Genomic DNA, 20,156 nt, shown 5'->3' on the forward strand with positions numbered 1-20,156 from the left:
CAAGTGCCAGATTTCCTCACCAGTGAGACTTTGAATGACAGCTAATGGAAAAGTTGTGGTGTGACAACTCCATTAGACTTTTGATCCAGTTGTAGCTGAGCTTGTACTGGTTCACATCCTTCAAGTAGATGAGTACTCAAACTTCTTCTGTTTTCTCGCAATCACTAATGGGAGTAATTGCATTTGCTGCAGTGCAATCTGTTTCAGTCAATGACAGGTCCTTTTTTACATTCAAGCTGTAAAATTAGGAATAGTTTAAGCTTTGATGTCCCATACAGTCCTGCTGCAGCAGCCACTGCTTATGATCAATGGACACAACAACAATTGCCATGAGAAATGACATCACTGCAGGCGCGGCCAGTACTGTGACATGTCAGCTTCACTTCCTGGAACCTGGACTGGAACTGAGACACCAGGGGAAATCAGACCTAGTGTAGGGGGGGGAAAGAGGTCATTAGAGTACAGTTATAAGACGGACATGACAGCAAATTTTAAAGGAGTGTTTTGACTAAACACAAAGCAAATTTTAGAAGTAACACCATTGTAAAGACTCTTCTATACTGAAGAGAGTCCACATGTTGCATTTGAACTGACGGAACTCTGCAGATAGATGAAGAGTTAAAAGAAAGCTTGTATAAATTTGTTGGGAATGTAAAAAGGGCTGCACCAATAATCTGAGATTTCTTAATCTGAGCTCATTCCTAAATTTAATTTGTAAAAATGGTCAGTTTCCATGTTTTAGTTTTAATCTGGCAGTCTCTGCGGATCATTACAAACTAATATGGTAGAGATAAGCATTGTCCAAACCCACAGATCTGCACTGTAAATACCATAATTTCCAAAAGTATCAAACATAATTAAAGAATGAAAACAAGTGACAGTTCAGCTGTTTAGGGAGTTTTACATGAGGGTCTCATGTAACTGGGTATCGACATTCAGCGTGAGTGCAGACAGAGGAGAGCGTAGAATATCAAAGAGTAGTTAGTAAGTAGTTAGTAACTTCCTACCTGTTGATGATGTGACAGAGGACGTCATTGACTGGCTGTTGATGTGTGGCTGCATGTGTGGAGGTGTATATGTCTCGTAACTTCTTCCATTTACAGTGGGGCTAGTGGGCAGCATGCAGGAATAAGAGGTCTGGCTGGATGCCTGGAAACATAAATAATATTACCCATTAAAACAGCAGAATTGAACACACTGATGAGCAGTCCACCATTGGGTAGCTGTCATGTGAGATTAACTGTGCTAATACAGCCTCACAACCATCAAGGCAATTTTTCTGAAGTCACAATCAATTGTCAATTAATAGCCTTTTTTTCACACAGGGAAGGTTATGGTCAACATGCCTTATTACAGGTGAAGAGACATTTTTGGTCAAGAAAGACTTCTTAACATTTTTTTTCTTTAAAGGCATTTAGCCATGCGGGGGTCTCAGATCCTTCCAAAATAGTCAAAACAGGAGATTCCATGTACATTGTCCCGCCCCATAGAGTGGGTGCTCAGACCAAAACTAGCCTTGCATTAAAAACATGGTATAAGCCAGTGACTACAGGCACAGGTGAGAAGATGAAATATGATCCATAAAAGCCCAATTTGAGATTTAATGTACATCAATAAAATTCAAAGCTCATCAGTCACTAAACACTGCACAGTGGTTTATAACACTATAAGGAAGGATAAAGGAAGAGTGGGATTCCTCCAAGTCAAAGTGTCCTGGGGCAAGACACTGAACCCTAACTTACTCCTGAAGTATTGCTTCTTGTGTGAATGTGTATGAAACAAAAATCCCCTCCAAATTAGACTCCCCCTGTATGAATCATGTGTGAATGGGTGAATGAGGATGTCATGGAAAAGCACTTTCAGTGGTTGAAATGACTCGAAAGGAGCTATACAAAAACAGACCATTTACCCTTTTACAACTATGGAGAATGATCATGGCCTGTTCAACATTACATAGTAATCTAGCAGGAATTAGTGCTACCTTGTATTTGATTGGCCAGTGCAGTGCATTCCCACATGAAGTCACATTATGTTGTGACAATCCTGTGTTTTTTTACAAGAGGCTCTGTGTTTGGACTGTCTGACTGATTGTGGTGGTGATTTATTTTCTGGTGTAGCTGCCAGAGATGAAGGACCATGTTGTCCCATGTTCACCAATGGCAACCATTCCCACAAAGTTGTCCTAAGCAATCGTTGTCAACCCATCAACTGTTCACGTGTATATCAACCCGCCTGCGTCAAAGTTAGAAAGTGACACACATGAAGATGCTACTGTATCTCTAACTTCAGTTGTTCCAGTCATGGACTAGCTGTGTATTGTGCTGTCTTCTAAAATAATCTTACTTGCATAGGCAGGCTAGCAGCCATACTGAAGCTGGGCATGGCTGTTAGGCTGTAGCTGTTGGACAGAACCGGATCTGACCTTCCCAACATGGATCCTGATGAGAAGGACACTAAAGAGACAGGGATGGAGAAATGGAGTGAACAAAGACATTTGCACTGTATCCCAAGCCATTTGAATATTACTATGACATTAGCAGATGCAGGGGAGATAGATGCCATTGTTTTGCAAGTCACAAGTAAATCTCAAGCTAGAAGTCAGTAGACTAAAATTTATTTCTATGCTCTCATATTTAAAGACCATGCAACTGAATCAAGATAGGAAAAGAAGTCTACAAGGCACCATCTAATGATTAGTAAGCATTTTTAAGAATCTGGCCAGACATTTGATGCCTCACAGTTTCTGATACTATATACTGTCAACCCTGTCTCACAGAAGTTTGTGACATAGTCACAAAATGTAATGTATTGACACAGCTTCCCGTTAAACATTTCTCAACATAAAAACATGACAGTGACATAGATCTAGATCTAGATGCAGTGTTATTGCTAATTGGCTGCAGTAGACATTTGAAGTACACCATGTTGTGGGCGCATTCAACTATTGTTTTGGGTTCTCTGCCATCAGTTGGCATTCATTTCAAATTGCTGCCCGTCAGCCGTAAGCCAAGAAATTAGTGTCCACTGACACAAATTCACAGATTAAATTTTGTGGCTATTTCACAAACTTTTGTGAGACTAGGTTGGACAGACACACTTTGGTTTGTACCAAAAATGACTGAACAAGCAGCCACTCACTATAGTTATTATAGGAATCAAGTACAGCCAAATTACCACATTGTAGATGCTGGCTCATTGTTACTGTCATTTTACTGGGTTTACCTTGACACTTGACCAGAGCAGAGCCAATATCAATATTATCAGTAAATCTGATCAAAAGTTAAGATGTCTGCCATGAAAAGGGCCTGTTGACACATATAACATTCCGGCAGCCTAACCATTAAGACAATATTCATTAATTAGTATGCTCATAATAAGTAATTGTAGTGTATATCCTTGTCAGTACCTGGTGTAGTAGGTTGTGGTAGAGGTTGGTAAACACTTGTGTTGAAGCTGCTGCTGATGGGAATATGGCTGGAGGAGTTGGACACCTGACGACGTTGATTTCTCAGCTTCTCCTCTCTTCTCCACTTTGCTCGTCTGTTGGAAAACCAAACCTGCACATGCCAGAATAGAATAGTGGTTGTTGTCAGGTTAAAAAATTGGTTCACGTCTATCTTAAACAATAACAACATGTCCATACGTACATTGAAAGAGTTATTAGTTGCCTTAATTGTTCTCCTTTTCCATACTTTCTGTGTTCTGTCTTCTTACAGCAATGTTGATATAAGTGAGCAAAATCCATAGTCTCGGTTGTATTCACAAATGTATTCTTGCTTTGCTGAAATTTGAATTTTGTTCGAAAGAAAAGTAAAAGATATCCATTTGTTTTATCAAACACAGGCTGCTGAAGCCCCATATTAGCTTTGACTGATCTTATGAAGACATTTTTTGCACAAAACATGGACAGTAGATGTTGTTGCCCATCACTTAAATAAAAATCACTCTAAGAAAGGATCTCATCAAAGCTGACGTGGACACGAGGAACAATTACAGCAATCATTAACATTTTCAATGTACATATGGGCAGGTCACTACTGTTTTAAGATATATTTGAAAAAATGTGAGCATATCCCTAATGGCATGTTGTCTGTGACTTATCATCACCATTGCATAGTGCATCAATGTTGTTATTTAAAGACCACCATGCATTATTACATCACACACTCACACAGTGACTTGTAGCCTAAAACGATAATAAATAACTGCGCCTACCTGTATTCTTGCCTCTGGAAGGTCTATTTTGTTGGCAAGGCGTTCTCTGGCAAATACATCTGGATAGTGAGTCCTTTCAAATTCTGAAACAAAACCACACATCCTTACTTTAGAGTAACGATCATAGTGAAGCAATGATTTCCAACATCTGCTGTGATGACATGCTGTGACGTGCAGGTTTTCTTTTTCATTGAATCAGTTTCCACATTTAGTATTTCCAATATAATTTTATAATTTTAGAACTGCACTCGTCACTTTATGACCAAACCATGGCACAGAAACTTAAGTAGTAATCTGATCTAATGTCTTGGGGGACCCCGAAGTGTTCCCAGGCCAGATGAGATATGTAATCCCTCCAGCAAGTTCTGGGTCTGCCATGGAGCCTCCTCACTGTGGGACGATCCCAGTAAACCTCCAAAGGGAGGTGCCCTGGAGGGATCCTGACAGATGCCCAAACCACCTCAACTTGCTCCATTTGATGTGAAGGAGCAGCGGCTGTACTCCGAGCCCCTCCTGGATGTCCCAGCTCCTCACCCTATCTCTAAGGCTGAGCCCAGACACCCTACGGAGGAGAATCATTTCAGCCGCATGTATCGGTGATCTCGTTCTTTCAGTCATCACCCAGAGCTCATCATTAGGTGAGGGTTAGAACGTAGATCGACTGGTAAAGCTTCGTCTTCTGGCTCAGCTCCCTCTTCACCACAACGGACTGGTACAGCGCCCACATTACTGCTGACGCTGCACCAATCCATCCATCCTCATCTGTCCATCTAGTGCTCCATTTTACCCTCACTTGTGAACAAGACCCCGACATACTTAAACTTCCCCATTTGGGGCAGCAACTCGCTCCCAACCCTGAAGGGGCAATCCACTGTTTTCTAGCAGAGAACCATGGCCTCAGACTTAGGAGTGCTGGCTCTCATCCCGACTGCTTCACAGCTGCAAACTGCCCCAGCACATGCTGAAGGTCACGGTCTGAAGAAGCCAACAGAACCACATTCTGCAAAAAGCAGAGTCTCCAAACCAGATGCTCTCCTCACCTTGGCTGCGCCTTAAGATCCTGTCCATAGATATCACAAACAGGATTGTTGACAAGGGGTAGCCTTGGTGTCCAACACCCAGTGAGAACATGCTTGGCTTTGTGCTGAGAATACAGACACAGCTCTCACTTTGGCTATACAGGGACCGGATGGCTTGTAGCAACGAACCCGAGTACTCTATTCTCTATTCTCCCAGAATGTCCAGAGCCTTCAGCATCTCAGGGTGAATCTCATCCACCCCTGGCGCCTTGCCACTGAGGAGCTTCTTAACTACCTTGGAGACCTCTGTCATGGATATGGTTGAGAATTCCCTGAGTCCTCAGACTCTACCTCCTCCACAGAGGACATGTTGATCGGGTTCAGGGGTTCCTCAAAGTGCTTTTTCCACGATATCCCCTGTCCAGGTCAGCAGTTCTCCCTTCTGGCTGAACACAGCCTGAGTCAAGCCCTGTTTTCCCTTCCTGAGCTGCTGAATGGTTTGCCAGAACTTCCCTGAGGCCACCTTAAAGTCCTTCTCCATAGCCTCTTTGAACTCCTCCCACAGTGCAACCCTGCAGCCGCAACCCCCTTCTGGCCCCCTGGTATCGATCTGCTGCTTCAGGAGACCCACGACCCAACCAGGACTGAAAAGTCTTCTACTTCAGCTCGATGGCCTCCCTCACTGCTCGTGTCCACCAGTGGGTTCTTAGGTTGCTGCCCACACCAGCACAGACGACCTTCTGGCCACAGCTCCCGGCTGCCACCTCTGTAATTGAGGCTTTAAACGTGGCCCTCTCAGATTCCATGTCTCCACCCTCCCCCGAGATATACGAGAAACAGAGACAGTTTACCAGGTCTGTCTGTCAGCCTCCCCCGCCATCTGATCCAACTCACCACCAGGTGGAGATCAGTTGACAGCTCTGCTCCTCTCTTCCAGAGGTCCAAGACATACAGCCGCACATCCAATGACACGACCACAAAGTCGATCATAGATCTTTGGGCTAAGGTGGTCTGATACCATGCACACTTACGAACCACCCTAAGCTCGAACATGGTGTTCATTATGGCCAATTCATCCCTAGCACAGAAGCCCAATAACAAAACACCACTCTGTTCCTCCCAATCACCCCCCTCCAGGTTTCTCCATCATTACCAAAGTGAGCGTTGAAATCTCACAGTAGAACTATGAGAGTCGGAGACAGAGCCCCTTCCAGGATGTCATCCAGAGACTCCAAGAAGGCCAGATACTCTGAACTGCTGTTTGGTGTGTAAGCACCCACAACAGCCAGAGCCTTCCCCCCAGCAACCCATGGTGGCATGGAGGCGGCCATCTCATTCACCAGGGAGTTCAACACCGTGGCGCTCAGCCAGGGACTCATGAGTATTCCCACATCCACCTGGCGCCTCTCACCCTGGGCCACCCTGGAAAAGGAGAGAGTCCACCCCCTCTCCAGGAGTTTGGTGCTAGAGCTGATGTGTATAATGTATAATGTGTATGTAGTTATATGATGTAATGATGAACACCTAGCAATTACCTTTCTCTAGGGCTTCTATCTGGTCCTGTGTGAAAGACGTTCTGTTTCTCTGCAGTTTCCTCTTCAGCTGAAGCCTCATTTGTGTCTCCTCTGAGTCTTCACCATTGGAACTAACTGATATGGTGTTTTCACCTCCCTCTGCCTGTGGACACTCTGCACCAAGGAGGAAAAGAAGGAAGGAAGGAGGTAGGACACAGAATTACATTAGTTTCAGACCAGTCACTGTTATTCTCAGATACACCATCAGCTGGGGTTTCCACATCTTAGTGTAACTAAATAAACATCAAAGGTGAGTTGTCTAAAATGCATTTTTCAGCTAAATGTACTAAAGTATCAGATATGGATATTCTAATGAGTTTAAACTATAATAATCATCATATTTTAATCTTAATGCACAAAGTAACAAGTAACTTCAGCCATCAGATAAATGTAGCATTATAAAAAAAAAAAATAAAAAAAAAATAGCAATATTCCACCTTGAACTGTAGTGGCTAAAAAGTTTAAAAACACATCGAAATGCTTATGAAAACACCAGTATCTAAAAACTGTGCTTATGTTTGTGACCAACTACATGATTATCTGAAAACTGATAATGTATTAGAAAATTCCAGTCTGGCAATCAGACCAACTATCACATTGAAACAGCTTCATTAAAGATAATAAATGACCTCTGAATATCAGTTGATTGCAGCAACATCGCAGTCTCATTCTGTTAGATCTGAGCACTGCGTTTGACACAGTTGATCATGGCATTTTAATCCATACACTTGACAAATGAATGTGTTTCCTCATACCTATTGACATTGATGTTCCTCACTGGGCCTATGCGATTTTCTTTACACAGACTGATGTCAAAAATTACAGTAAGGCAGATGATACAGAATTGTAGCAGAAAGCTCTCAGTTCTTTAAATGCTCTTTTTAACTTCATCACTGATGTCGGGCTCCACCAAGTTGGTGATGACTACATGTTGTTCTGTGTGTTGAACATCGGGCTCCCTCTCTGAACTCAGTTTCCGAGAGTCCTTAAGTTTCCCACATATGTGTTAAATGCACCCCTGGACCCAGATTTACAGCCACCATTGGCTAATGTGTGAGACATGACCCTACAACCTCAGGACAGCTCTCTCACACCTTTCCTCTGGACCCCTGAGGGTCCAGCTTGGCTCTCTCTGACTTCTTCTCTGGACCCGTGAAGATCCAGCTCAGCTCTCCCAATTCTCTGAACAGTAGCACACCAGCAAGTTAGCAATGAGCTGCTAGCTAGCACAAAACAAAGGAGTGACCAGATTCCTCCAGCCTGCAACAGAACAGTAAGAAGAACCAGAACCTTCTTCCAGCCTGTTTCATCAACAGGCTGAGAAAGCAGCACACTGAAGGACCTTCTTCTTCCCTTTGAGGACTGGGAACAAACTCTATATATATAGCACAGCATAACTGTATACATGGTTAAACAATGGTTTAACCTTGTTAATGTATTGGTTTTGATTTGCTTTAATGTTCATTGAGTTTGATTATTGTGATGTGTTGTAGTTTACTGTGCAGCCATAAAGTTAAGTTAATGTTAGTTTGCTCACACAGACACAGAGTCTACAGACTAACCATCCTCTCCTAACCTGGTACCTTTATCTACACACTCACACATACAGACAAAGCTAAGCTAACAGCTACAGCACTCAACTTTCCTTTGTCTGCCTCTGACCCACACACCAGGGGGTCTGGGGGCCATTTTGTAGGGAGTCAACATTTGGTTCTCCCACATTTTGTAGTCCTCCATGTTACATTCTTTTGCCTATTCTACACACCTCTTCACATACACAAACATATACACTCTACTTATTGTTTGTTAGCTGGTCACATGTAGTTAGAGTGTTTGTATGTTGTTATGTTTTAATAAATCTTTTAATATACATGCTGTCGTCTGTAATGTTGTACAAGAGTGAACAGTGCCAACCTCTACTCTGTCAAGAACTCAGAAATCCTTCTACTAGTTGTCAATGTGGTCATTTTGGTTTTAGTTATTAAGTTAATTATCAATCATAATACCAAATTGATAGTTTAGTATTTTGGGAGACTGAATCATCTTTTTCCTCATTTATCCAGGTGGACTTCCCGCTAATCAATATAATTATCAATTATCTTTAATAATTATTAATTATTTCTAATAGCCAAATTGTCCCAGAAATGGGGTAAACCTCAACATTTATTGGTGCCCCAGAGTACTGAGCACAACACTGATATTTTAATTTTTTAATAATCTAATAGAAAACAGAGATTCTACTTGGAAACCAAACCGGAGCTAAAAGGAGACATGGATAGTGAACTCACACTCATCAAATGAACACAGAAATGACAAATCCTGCTAATGTTGCTCTGTGTCCACTGCATGTGTAAATATATAAGTGCTTGCTAACACATTTACTATAAAAACTTTATATGTACTGTATATATTGTATGTTATGATGTTGTGTTTGCAGCTTGTTTTCCCCAAAAAATGTGCAATAAACTTGTTTTTAATCTAAATTCTTGTATTGTTTTCATTTTTTGTGTTTTGTGCTAGTCTGTGTGTAGCCTGCATTAAAAGAAGCCATGTAAAATTTGACTGATTGAATAGATGCTAAATTATAGATTTGACAATTGCAATGTTAGGATAAGCTATTCCATGTTGAGTGAGACTGTCTCTGTAACTGTATAGTCTAGCAGGTATATTGGCAATAACAACTAAAGCAGTGGCTGCTGTATGCAGTACTTCATCAAAAAACAGGCCTCGATCAGTGTCGACAATATAATCTGTAATATTCAAATCCATGAAATTAAACCATGCATGTGAATTAAAAGCTAAGTGAGAGTACAGCACACTTCAGAGTGGAGATCTCCAATATATGATCTCTGAGTAGATGGGAGCTTGACTCTGGCTCCCTGTGGAACTCATGTTATTTGTGGTGCTAGCCTAATTATTCATTATCCCCAGCAGACAGAGACTGCAAAACAGAATGAAGCCATTGCTCAGTGTCACAGTCAGTCAGGCAGAAAGAGACACAAATGAGCGCAGACGCCCCTTTCACCCACCCACACACACACACACACACACACACACACACACACACACACACACACACACACACACACACACACACAGAGTGTCTGTCACACACACAAATACACAAACACAAGCAAAAACATGCTGTAGACTGATGGGGAGGCAGCAGCCGTGGAAGTATAGCATGACTTTGTCACTGCTATAATCCCAGGGTGCTGGAGGAGGAGCAGCAGCATATGAGTCTACCCCGCTCAGCATATGTGGCCCTCAGCCACACACACTGAAGGAAAAGGAACTGAAACTGCTCATATCAACTCTCTACAACGTGTCCTCTGTCCCATATAATATTAGTATTGAGCAAATTTTCACTGTGGCAGCTACATTTAATATGCAATATTACTGATCAGCACAGAAGAAAATCTCACCTGCAAAATTTCAGAATCTTGGTATGTGAACACCAGCATCTGATTTTCAAACAACAGATCTAAAAAGTTTAGGCCGTGAAAACGTCTTTGTGTATTTGGATAAAACTGGAATAACTAGACAAAATAGGTGGATCTACAGAATGAACTCATTAACCGAGCTGTTATAATGTGACAGAGTACGTTTTGACAGTTTATACCAATGGTCACCTAAAAAGTCCTGTGCAGCTCAAAAAGCATTTCCCTCATAAACCTCTCAGGACATGTTCCACTGCATTTGTAAAACATTGAGCTGATGTCATTACTGAAGCCCTTCCTCACTCAAGTGTAGATTTTGTATTTCTTCTATTAAGAATGTATTCAGCACGATCTGGGTCTGAACCTGTTTGCACTACAGTCACCAAAATCGCAGTCACACCCACGTGTGCTATAGATTGTGATAGTGTTTGCACACTGGTGGTAGTGAGTGAAATTCCCCTACTGTAGTAGTGAAGTGGAAGTACTAGTAGTGTTAGTCGTAGTGTGAGTTAGTGCCCTACCAGTGGTAGTGAGTGTCGTCCCAGTATACCATCCTGAGCGTCCTCCCCAGGGGGTTTGTCCATTCAGCATCTTGAGTTTGTCAAACATCCCTTCAGCTCCCACTGTTCCCATTTGCTGCTTGTCACTGGCCAGGTTCCTGAGCACTCGATTAATTGATGAAACCTGGTGATAAACACAACAATGTAATTACATGAGAGCAACTATTTTGTTGGATATGTAAGGCATTGGTGGACAGAATCTCAGGACCAAACACGGTCAAAAAGCATTAATGACCCACTGTCAACCTTCTGCCAGCCTCGTCATTTCTATTTGAAGAAACCCTACAGAGAATCAATTAGATCTGTTACTTCCACATCACCGGTTAATGTTAAAGGCTTTGTGTAGAAGCTACACCTGTCATGTTGGTGTGTCAGCGTTATCATTTTTACATTACGTAATTAATTTTGAATTACAGTATTAACCAGAAGGGTTGATAGTATGAGTTAACAGAACAGGTATAATACATGACTAAAGTATCATTTGGAACTGGGCTCATATATTCTGTCTTAGTGGTTAATGAGGTATTTTTTATGCATTTAAAATGTAATGGATGAAAACATTTTCAGTGATCATCACATCATCACTCGGATGGTAACAAAATGTTGAAACAGACATGCAGCAGCTTCCCAACACAAACAAGTAAAGTCCTCCCAAACTGTATGGCATCAGTTTAGCAGATCAAGAATCCCTGATAACATTTTGTCAGGTAGCAACTTTTGATATGCAATTTAAATAAGACTGATATTAAAGGCGTGTATGTTTTTCAAGATTGCATCTGCCTGCTCCAGTTTGTTTTTGTACCACATCTTCCCACAAACTACTTATACTAAGCCTGCTGCTGTAGTGTAACAACTTTCTACATAGCTTCACTGATTAGTCTAGATCTTTGGCTAGCTTGCCTTGCAGAAACCTCTCACTGAATGGCTTGGATGAAGAACAGAAGGTTCTTACACTGGGTATATTGTCGTTGGTGCAGACTCCCTCTGCCAGCAGTCGGTCTCTGATCTCCCAGGCGAAAATGGACGGACACTCTCTCTTGTACTGAGCGATCTTTCCCACCACTTCTGGAGTTGCCACCCTGGGTTTACTCCCTCCTATGGCCCGGGGACGGATCGAACCTGTCTCGTAGTACCTGCCCAAGATCTTACTCACGCAGCCATTAGACACCTGGGCACGAGAACCACACATCGCACACATTACTGGAGCTTCAGAAAAATGACAAACCATCACAACCTAATTCACAACAACTTATTTTGGCGCCTGTGGTGCCTGAGTCAATCCTCGGCTCCTTCAGGCTGCATGCCGAAGTGTCATTGGGCAAGAAAGTTTTACATTTTAAAGTACTTTGAATTTGACAACCCAAATACAATATTCTACCAACCATGTGTCGGTCGTGACCCAGCACTGCTGCTGTGCTGTAAAAATGTGTAGTATCATTAGCATAAAGTCTTTATGGCTCCAAAACCTGATAAACTGCCTCAAGTGATGTCACTTGAGTCACCTTGAGGCTGCAGATGACAAGGTTAATAAGGGAAAACATTTGTGGGGGAGGAAAAAAGTGAACTTACTAGACTACCGTAGTCTGTTCCTTGACATAACATACACAAATCCCCCACCTCCAACTCCAACAGTGGGGCTGAGTTGTGAATAATATAGACGCCAGGTTTTGACACGGACGAAGAGGAGACTACTGCTTTGTCAACCCTATCGTCTATATATCATGTCCACACCTGCTCACTACAAGGCATGGTGGCTCTTTACTTTATCAGCATCACACCACGTCCTCCTTCATTCCTGACAGGCAACTCATAATTCACAAGAACCACAAGAGCTTGTCAGTTGAACATAAACATAGGTCATATGCAGGCATTTTAGAAAATATCTGATGCCATCAATTTTCTTGAATAGACAGTGTTGATGTACAATGGTGTACGAAGCGTAATCCAAAACCCCAATGCTGTTTTTCTTATATATATATATATATTATATATTATATTAATGGAATAAAGTGCAGTATCTACTACCACTGCTAGTTCCATTGCTGAGAGGATTGGTTCTCAGCAGGATGAGTTTACCTGTAATATTCTGGATATGTCACAAGGTCGAGCTCCACTGTGTGCCAGCTCCACTATCTTCTGCCTGGTAGAATCAGGCAAAGGTCTCCCATTGACAAACACACCTCCCAGCTGGTTTACTCCACTGTGACCTACACGCACACACACACACACACACACATATGTATGTATGTATATATATATATGTATGTATAAATGCACAGAAAGTAAGAAAAAAAGATATTAGCTATATTAACTCTGCAATGATTTTAAAAATGATTCACTTTAAAGCAGAAAAACTGAGTGATAAAGAGAAGTCTGAACTGAGAATGAACTGAGTAGCTACACCGATCACATAGCACATGCTGAAGGGGAGGAGGAAGCAGGTTAAAGGAGATGAAGAAAAGGATCTCGTGCCATTCTTAAGCTAAAAAATGTAGTTGTGCGTGTTCATGTAAAATCTTTCCATCTTAACAGTACAGGCTAGATTTTAGCATTATCACAATGGTTTCTTGTGACTTGAAAAGCAAGTTAATATTGTTGCAGCTGGAAACCACAAAGGACCCCTCGAGCAAAAGCGACACTGTGACCTGAGATACCCAATTTAGGGTAAAAGAAATTCCCAGGACTGACACAACTATCACCTCAGAGTGTTCTGTGATCTAAAATGTTTACGTTTCTTGGGCAGTGAAGAAAAAAAAAGAAACGGTTGAGTTTAAGCTCTCCAAAGTCTAACTGTGTGTAGGTTTATGTGTGGAGCTTAAAATGATCTGTCTGCTGATCAACATGTTGCAGGTCTGACATGTCTCACTCAGCCAGCAGCAGACCACAGTCTGCACTGTGACACTGTGCAGGTTAAGTAGGGATTTACACTGAATCAATTGTCTATTGTCTGTTAATGGCTCTGAGTGGGAAAGCATATTGCAGATTTATAAACCTCTCAAAAGGACATTAATAAAATCACACAACCAGACAACACACACACACACACACCACACGTAGTCATGCACACACAGAGACCGTAAGTATGGAGTGGAGCTGCTGTAAATCAGAAGAGGTTTCACTATAGACACTGCATTCAGTCATAATGAGAAGGGGGGGTACCTCAAATATGAGTAACAACAGAACAAGAATAAGACGTTGCTTGCCCAGGATTCTTCTCCTTACACACTTGGCTGACGTGTTCTTACATGTACATGTTAATCTTTAGTAAATGTTCAAGGCATCAAACATACTGTATATAGTGTAGTCACTTAAATAACTGCTGCTGCTCACCACAGTCAACACATTGCCAGGAATTTTAAAATAAACAGAGAAGCAAAAACTAGAAAAGTTCTTTACAGTTTTCTAATACAGTTTTTACCTGTAGGGAAGGAACGCGTTTCTTTGAGACTGTCCTCATGAGAAAATTCATTGCATCAACTCAGTTCAACTATTTAAATATGACCTGTGTTTATGTGAGCTGTGTTTTATTATGGGTCGAATTTTGGGTGGATGATTAAGTTGTTTTTTAAAAACAGCCATAATTGTCCCTGTGACTAAACTAAAGCCTGAACCATAGCGGAGGCCGGTCGGAAAACACTCATTAATCCTTTTTTTGCAACGATAGTGACAAGTGATGGTTGTCAGACCAGAAAGCGCTCGTCTGCTCTGGGCTTCATGTGTGTGTTAAATTGCTAAATGTGCTAATTTGTTTGTGTTTTATTTATTTGCACAGTTTTTTTTTTAATCTAAATGCTACATGTGTGGTTAGAATGAAAGGACAGAGTGCCGATTCTGAGGCACACATGCTGTAAAGAAAATACACAGTAATAGAGGGAATAAAAAAAAAGACACTAGACAATGAAAAGCAGTACAATGAAACTAAAGATAGAAGGTAACCTACGTCCTGTATGCCTTTATAATTACTAATCATTTCTTTAATGAGTGAATGAAATAATGAAATGATTAGTTCAATTCAATTTAATTTAATTCAGTTAAAAAAGAATGCTTTCATACAAATAATTATCGATATATTATGTATACAAATATTTCAGAAATATAGACAATAAGTATGTGTATATATGTATTTCTATGTGAGTTTACAGAGAACCAAATAGGGACAAAGGGAGATTCTCTCTCTCTGACCTCTCTCCCTGGGAGTAGAGCCACTCGACTGAAAAAACAGATGGATAACCTGGCTCAGAGAGGGGTTTGTCTCCCAGTACACCTCACACTGCCGTGGCTTTGAACTTCTCTTTTGGTTAATTAAATTATAGGAAGAGTCAAGGCACTGCTGCTGGCTTCAAGTGTGGCAGTGGATTATTTCCCCCTCTAACTCTCCCTAATGCTGCCTTGCATCATGTTCACTTTGTGTTTAGGGGTCGATTGTTTCGCCGTAGAAATGTTAATCACAGTGCCATGTCCCAGAGGAACACACCCAGGCTTTCCTCTGCTGACACACAATTAATAGACAGACATATGGAGTCAATTTGGCTGTGGTCCCTCTATGATACACACACACACGCACACACACACACACACACACACACACAGAAAGTGGGCCCCTGGGAGCAGCTCAGCCGCTTTCACTTTAAATCATCTCCGCTTTCACTTGAAATCACCTCATTCACACTGAGCCTGGCTGAATTAATTTTCAGCTTAACCATGTAGTTTTATTATAAATATGTTCTCCAAATTAAACAGCAAATTCCTTGTTTGTCCATGCACGGCATAACAACACTGGCACCCCTATCAGCACCCCTAACGTCATTTCCAAACGGTTATACTCCATTCAGTGATTTGATGAGGTTTAGAGAATGATTAGGATTTTCAATCCATTTACCTTAGATGAAAAGTTGCTGTTTTTATTTGGAAACGACACACACCGACATGTTTTGAGGTTGTTTCACGCTTGAAATTGAAAGTGACGCACGTGTTTTTTTGGGTGAGTCTGTTGGTGCACTGAGATGGAAAAATCTAGCAAGTGAGAAGTGAGAAGTGAGAAGTTGTAACGGTTAACGGCTGTGCTAGCTGGCTGGCTAATTCAGACTGTTGTAATGTTACCACTAACATTATCTTGCCAGGCTAAACATTCCCTGTGTTTGGTTTTGGCGGCCTACAAATATCAGGCGTGACAGTAATTCAACCTCCCAAGCACCTTGGATAAAAACCCTAAAAAGCAGCATGGCTGGCGTTGTCCCCACAGCAACAAACGAACGGCCCCTGACGGTGCATGATGCTTTACGTGCCGGTGAAGTAGCCTTTTTTCTCTCAGCCCTGCTCTTCTGTCAGTTTCGTCTTGGACTTATTGCATATACTTTCCATACTATATTACAACCTATAGATTAGTGTCATCCTCATGATCAAAGTGACAAGGAGCGATGTAATTGTGTTAGAGTTAGCTATGTTTACTGGTATAGCCTTAATCCAGGACTAGGACAACTGAATTACATCACAATCGCTACAGGGAAGACTACGTCAGTAAAACAGAGAGAAACTACAGGAAGAGCGGAAACAGAAGAACATCTCATCGGCCGACTGAACGCAAGACCAAGACCAATCACAGCATCCACTGGGAGGAGGTCAAAGGTCATCAAGCAGAAGGCAGTGGAAGGCCGGAGAAAGATCAAGAAGGACGTCTGACATCAGAGACGCTGCTTACCATCTCTCTACCATGTGACTGAACTTCCACTGTTGGGTCACACTTCTCTAAGTCATGTTTAAAGATCTGTAAGGTGGATGATTCCTGGTAATTCCTCATCATATCATTATGTAATTCCTTCAAATCAAATGTTATCACCGTATGAAATAATCATAGTTTGTAGATAGTAAATATACATCATGCTGTTGTTGGTTCAGGAGTTTCTTTCTAAAGTGTACTGTCGACTAATGGCTCGAACTAATGAATACTAGTCGACAAAAAAAAAGCATGCTTATGGATATTGTATACACACACACACACACACACTCACACATATCAAAAGACACACTGCAGACTGACTGGACCTACTTTCTCTTCAGTCAATTCCTAATGTAACCTGTGCTTCATTCGCTCCTCCTCTTACAACCTCCAGCTGCTCCATTTTCATTATTTCGAATTAGAAGTGATTGAAGTGGGAGGAAGGTGTCGTGATCATAGCTACCAGTCTGACACTTAATCCAAAGAAACCGGGATAAAACTACATGTCAGACAGCATCATCCTCTAACATCCAAGGTGAGATGGCTGCACGGGGGGGAAGCAGGACAGTGTGAGGACTGATACAGAGGAAGGATGCAGGGAAGCAAGGGAGCAAGCAAAGACACAGAGAGAGAAGTAATCCACACACCTTCACTGCAGAGAGCATGAACCTCTTGTCCCGCAGTAAGGAAGAAGAAATCAGGTGGAGTTCAATGTTAGTCCCACCCACTTTTATACAGCACAGCATTTTGATTTAATCACTCATAATTTACAATGATTTTTAAAGGGCCAATCAGTCTAAATTTAAGGTACATTTACATACACACATATGAGTTTGCGTTATGAAGAGAAAATCTGCATTTAGGTCTGTTTTACACTAATTATTCAAGGGCCTTATTTCCTTTTTTTTTCTCCATCATTTCTATCACACATAGTCACACCGTCTCACGTCAGGGCGTGTAATAGACCTGTCAGTCCACTAGAGGACATTTTGCCTCACCTAAGTGTGTAAAGTACACGCTTAAAGTGAAGGAGCAGTGCCAGTAGGAGGTGATAATTATGGCAGCAAAGGGTGAACGTAGCGATAAGTAGTGACAAACAGGATTTTCACATGGGTTCAATTCACATGGGTTCAATTTTCCAATGTGAAACGAAAAGGCAACATAGAGTTATTTTAAGTGATTTAATAATGTCACATATGACACATGACTTCACTTTCCTACCAAACATACATATTTTAACCCAAACCATTATATTTTTCTGAACCTAACCATGTCGTTTGGTCCTTTATTTTGAAAGTGTAACCAGACATTAATGAGAATGTGTAGTTTAGCCAAATGTGACGCTGACATCTATTACATGCTTTGGCGTTCTACCAGGTGGACTACTTGTCTTTCTTGCCCTTACTGTGCTTTAGTGTTGCGGCTGCATTCAACTATTGCCTTAGTGAGTACAGTGTTATTATTTCTAAAATGAAAAGGCTAATCTACAAAAAAAGTAATTGCATGGCCAAATGATCAACACAATCTCACAGCCGACCTGTCAAATACAGTAGCTCTGTCCTCTTGAGGCAGTTTTGCATGTGCAGGGCTCTGGGATTGTGTTGGCCACAATACATGTGTAACATCTGGTTGGACTTTCAAAATAAAGCTTTTCATAAGTTTTGGTTGTGCAGGAAACGAAGAAGTCAGGTTACCTTTGTCGTCATGGTCACAATAGTCAAGTGACCTCTGTCATAGGTGACTTTCATCGTCATGGTAACAATGATAAACATATAGTCAAAGTTATGAAACAGATACAGTTTGGTTACGTTTACTACCAAAACTACTTGGTTAGGTTTAGGAAAAGATAAAAAGAATACTTGTAAAAAAAATGTAAAAAGGTAATACTATGTAACCTGACTTCAACCGTGCATCAAAACTCCAAATGACATTAGAGGAACACGTCCAAAAATGATGCCAGAGGCGTATTTAATGATTAGGGAGTGAGAGCAGGTGGCAGTTCTGACTGTCGTCTGTGCTTGGTTTGTTCTAGTGTTTTTTTGCTGTTGCTGAGGTTTGACCTCGGCCCCTCGCGGCACTTCTTAGCTGAAATATTTCGTTGGTCAGCATATAAATGTATTATTAAAATATTTTTTAGTCTTACATCTGTTTGTTTGCCATGTGCATGATGGGATGTATCACATACAATTATTTACCATACACATAACAGCAAACACTTTGGAGATGTAACTCACTGTTTTGCATCATGGAGGCGACACCAGTCTCCCAGCTCGGTTGACTTCTGAAATCTGTACAAACAGAAAAAGAATGTGTGTGAGAATGTTCATTACACGTACAGACATTACAGCACACACATCTCGCCCTGGACACTGGATCACAGTAACGCCAGACCTCCACTTGTCATTTCTAATCAACTATTCTACAGCAATGAGAGAGGGAGACACTTTTTTTTATCAGATCAGAAAAACATATTGAGATGAAAAAATTCCTAGACACTGTCTGGGCAGAATGGCTGAGTGCCAGACCATCCTGTGATTGGCTCATATGCTAATGTATGCTAATGTGCATTCTGTGTTAGTGTACATTCTAACACAGTAAAAGATTATTTTGGAGCCCTGACCTATGTTGCACTATGGGAGTCCAGCTGTCACACTCAGGTCCAGGGATGCATTGGAGGATTAGATTTTTGTGTGTATACTCTTTTTTAAAGCCAAAAAGTGATTTCTACGCTACACTGAAGATTGGATTCAAATTTCTGACTCTTTCTAATTTCAGTAATTAGTAGTGAGAAATATCTTTATCTGTCTTGGATGATCTCTGGGAAGAAAGAATGCATTCAGAGTTTTTACCAAATTGAACTCAGTTAGAGTCAGAGCTAAATATCAAAAGGCGATCGTTCCAGTTTTTTCCTGAAAAGTCGTGCAGGTGTGGAAGACGCTGATGAGCAGGAGCCACACTGACGCTTGGAGAAGACAGCAAAAATGATCCTGCACAGGCAGATCCTATCACAGCGATTTACAGAGCCTCAGTAGACAAAGTGAATCACACCCAGTAACAGGTTTTCACAAATGTTCCAATTGTTCGGTGAAATTATTCAAATAGAATAAAATAAAATACAATATATGGAGGCTTAAAGTGTCCAAAATCATATAAAGAAGCCTGGACTAAAGACTAAATCATGGCACAGGATGCAGACAAAATAGCCAATACTATACAATCATGATTTGGGATTTTTTTCCAAAATGTTATTTCCTCCTGCTTCCTTTAATAATGCAATAAGTAATGCAGTAAGACCTAAGCAACAGCTACTCATGGCTTTGCCCCTTTTCTTTGTGGGATTATTATTGGGGAAATTATGCTGTTAAATAAAAAGACTTTTAAATTCAGCAAAGAATTACCTGCAATTAATTAAAGTAGGATGAAATAACGTTTCATGAAAGAATTACATGCTGATCTGATTTATTTTTGTTTGTATCTGATTTGTTATTTAGTCTTATTCATTTACTCATTTAATTCTGGACAGTTTACATCTACATATAAAACTGGCTCAACATTATCAGATATATATATATATATATATATATATATATATATATATATATAGATAGATAGATAGATAGATACACACACAC

At 41.0% G+C, this 20,156-nt stretch overlaps 1 protein-coding gene across 1 annotated transcript; it reads right to left on the reverse strand.

The window, feature by feature from the left end:
• Positions 1-342: 342 nt before the first annotated feature.
• On the reverse strand, positions 343-18,804 carry LOC139201021 (paired box protein Pax-6-like). Its single transcript, XM_070830223.1, has 10 exons — positions 18,759-18,804; positions 12,885-13,015; positions 11,761-11,976; positions 10,770-10,932; positions 6,770-6,922; positions 4,216-4,298; positions 3,407-3,557; positions 2,344-2,453; positions 1,008-1,149; positions 343-428 (listed from the first exon to the last, which is right to left on the reverse strand). Exons 1-10 carry the CDS (start codon positions 18,769-18,771, stop codon positions 343-345), a joined length of 1,248 nt encoding a protein of 415 aa, XP_070686324.1. The 5' UTR covers positions 18,772-18,804.
• Between the last annotated feature and the right edge of the window lie 1,352 nt (positions 18,805-20,156).

Source organism: Pempheris klunzingeri, chromosome 5 (assembly GCF_042242105.1).
Source record: "Pempheris klunzingeri isolate RE-2024b chromosome 5, fPemKlu1.hap1, whole genome shotgun sequence".
NCBI lineage: Eukaryota > Metazoa > Chordata > Actinopteri > Acropomatiformes > Pempheridae > Pempheris > Pempheris klunzingeri.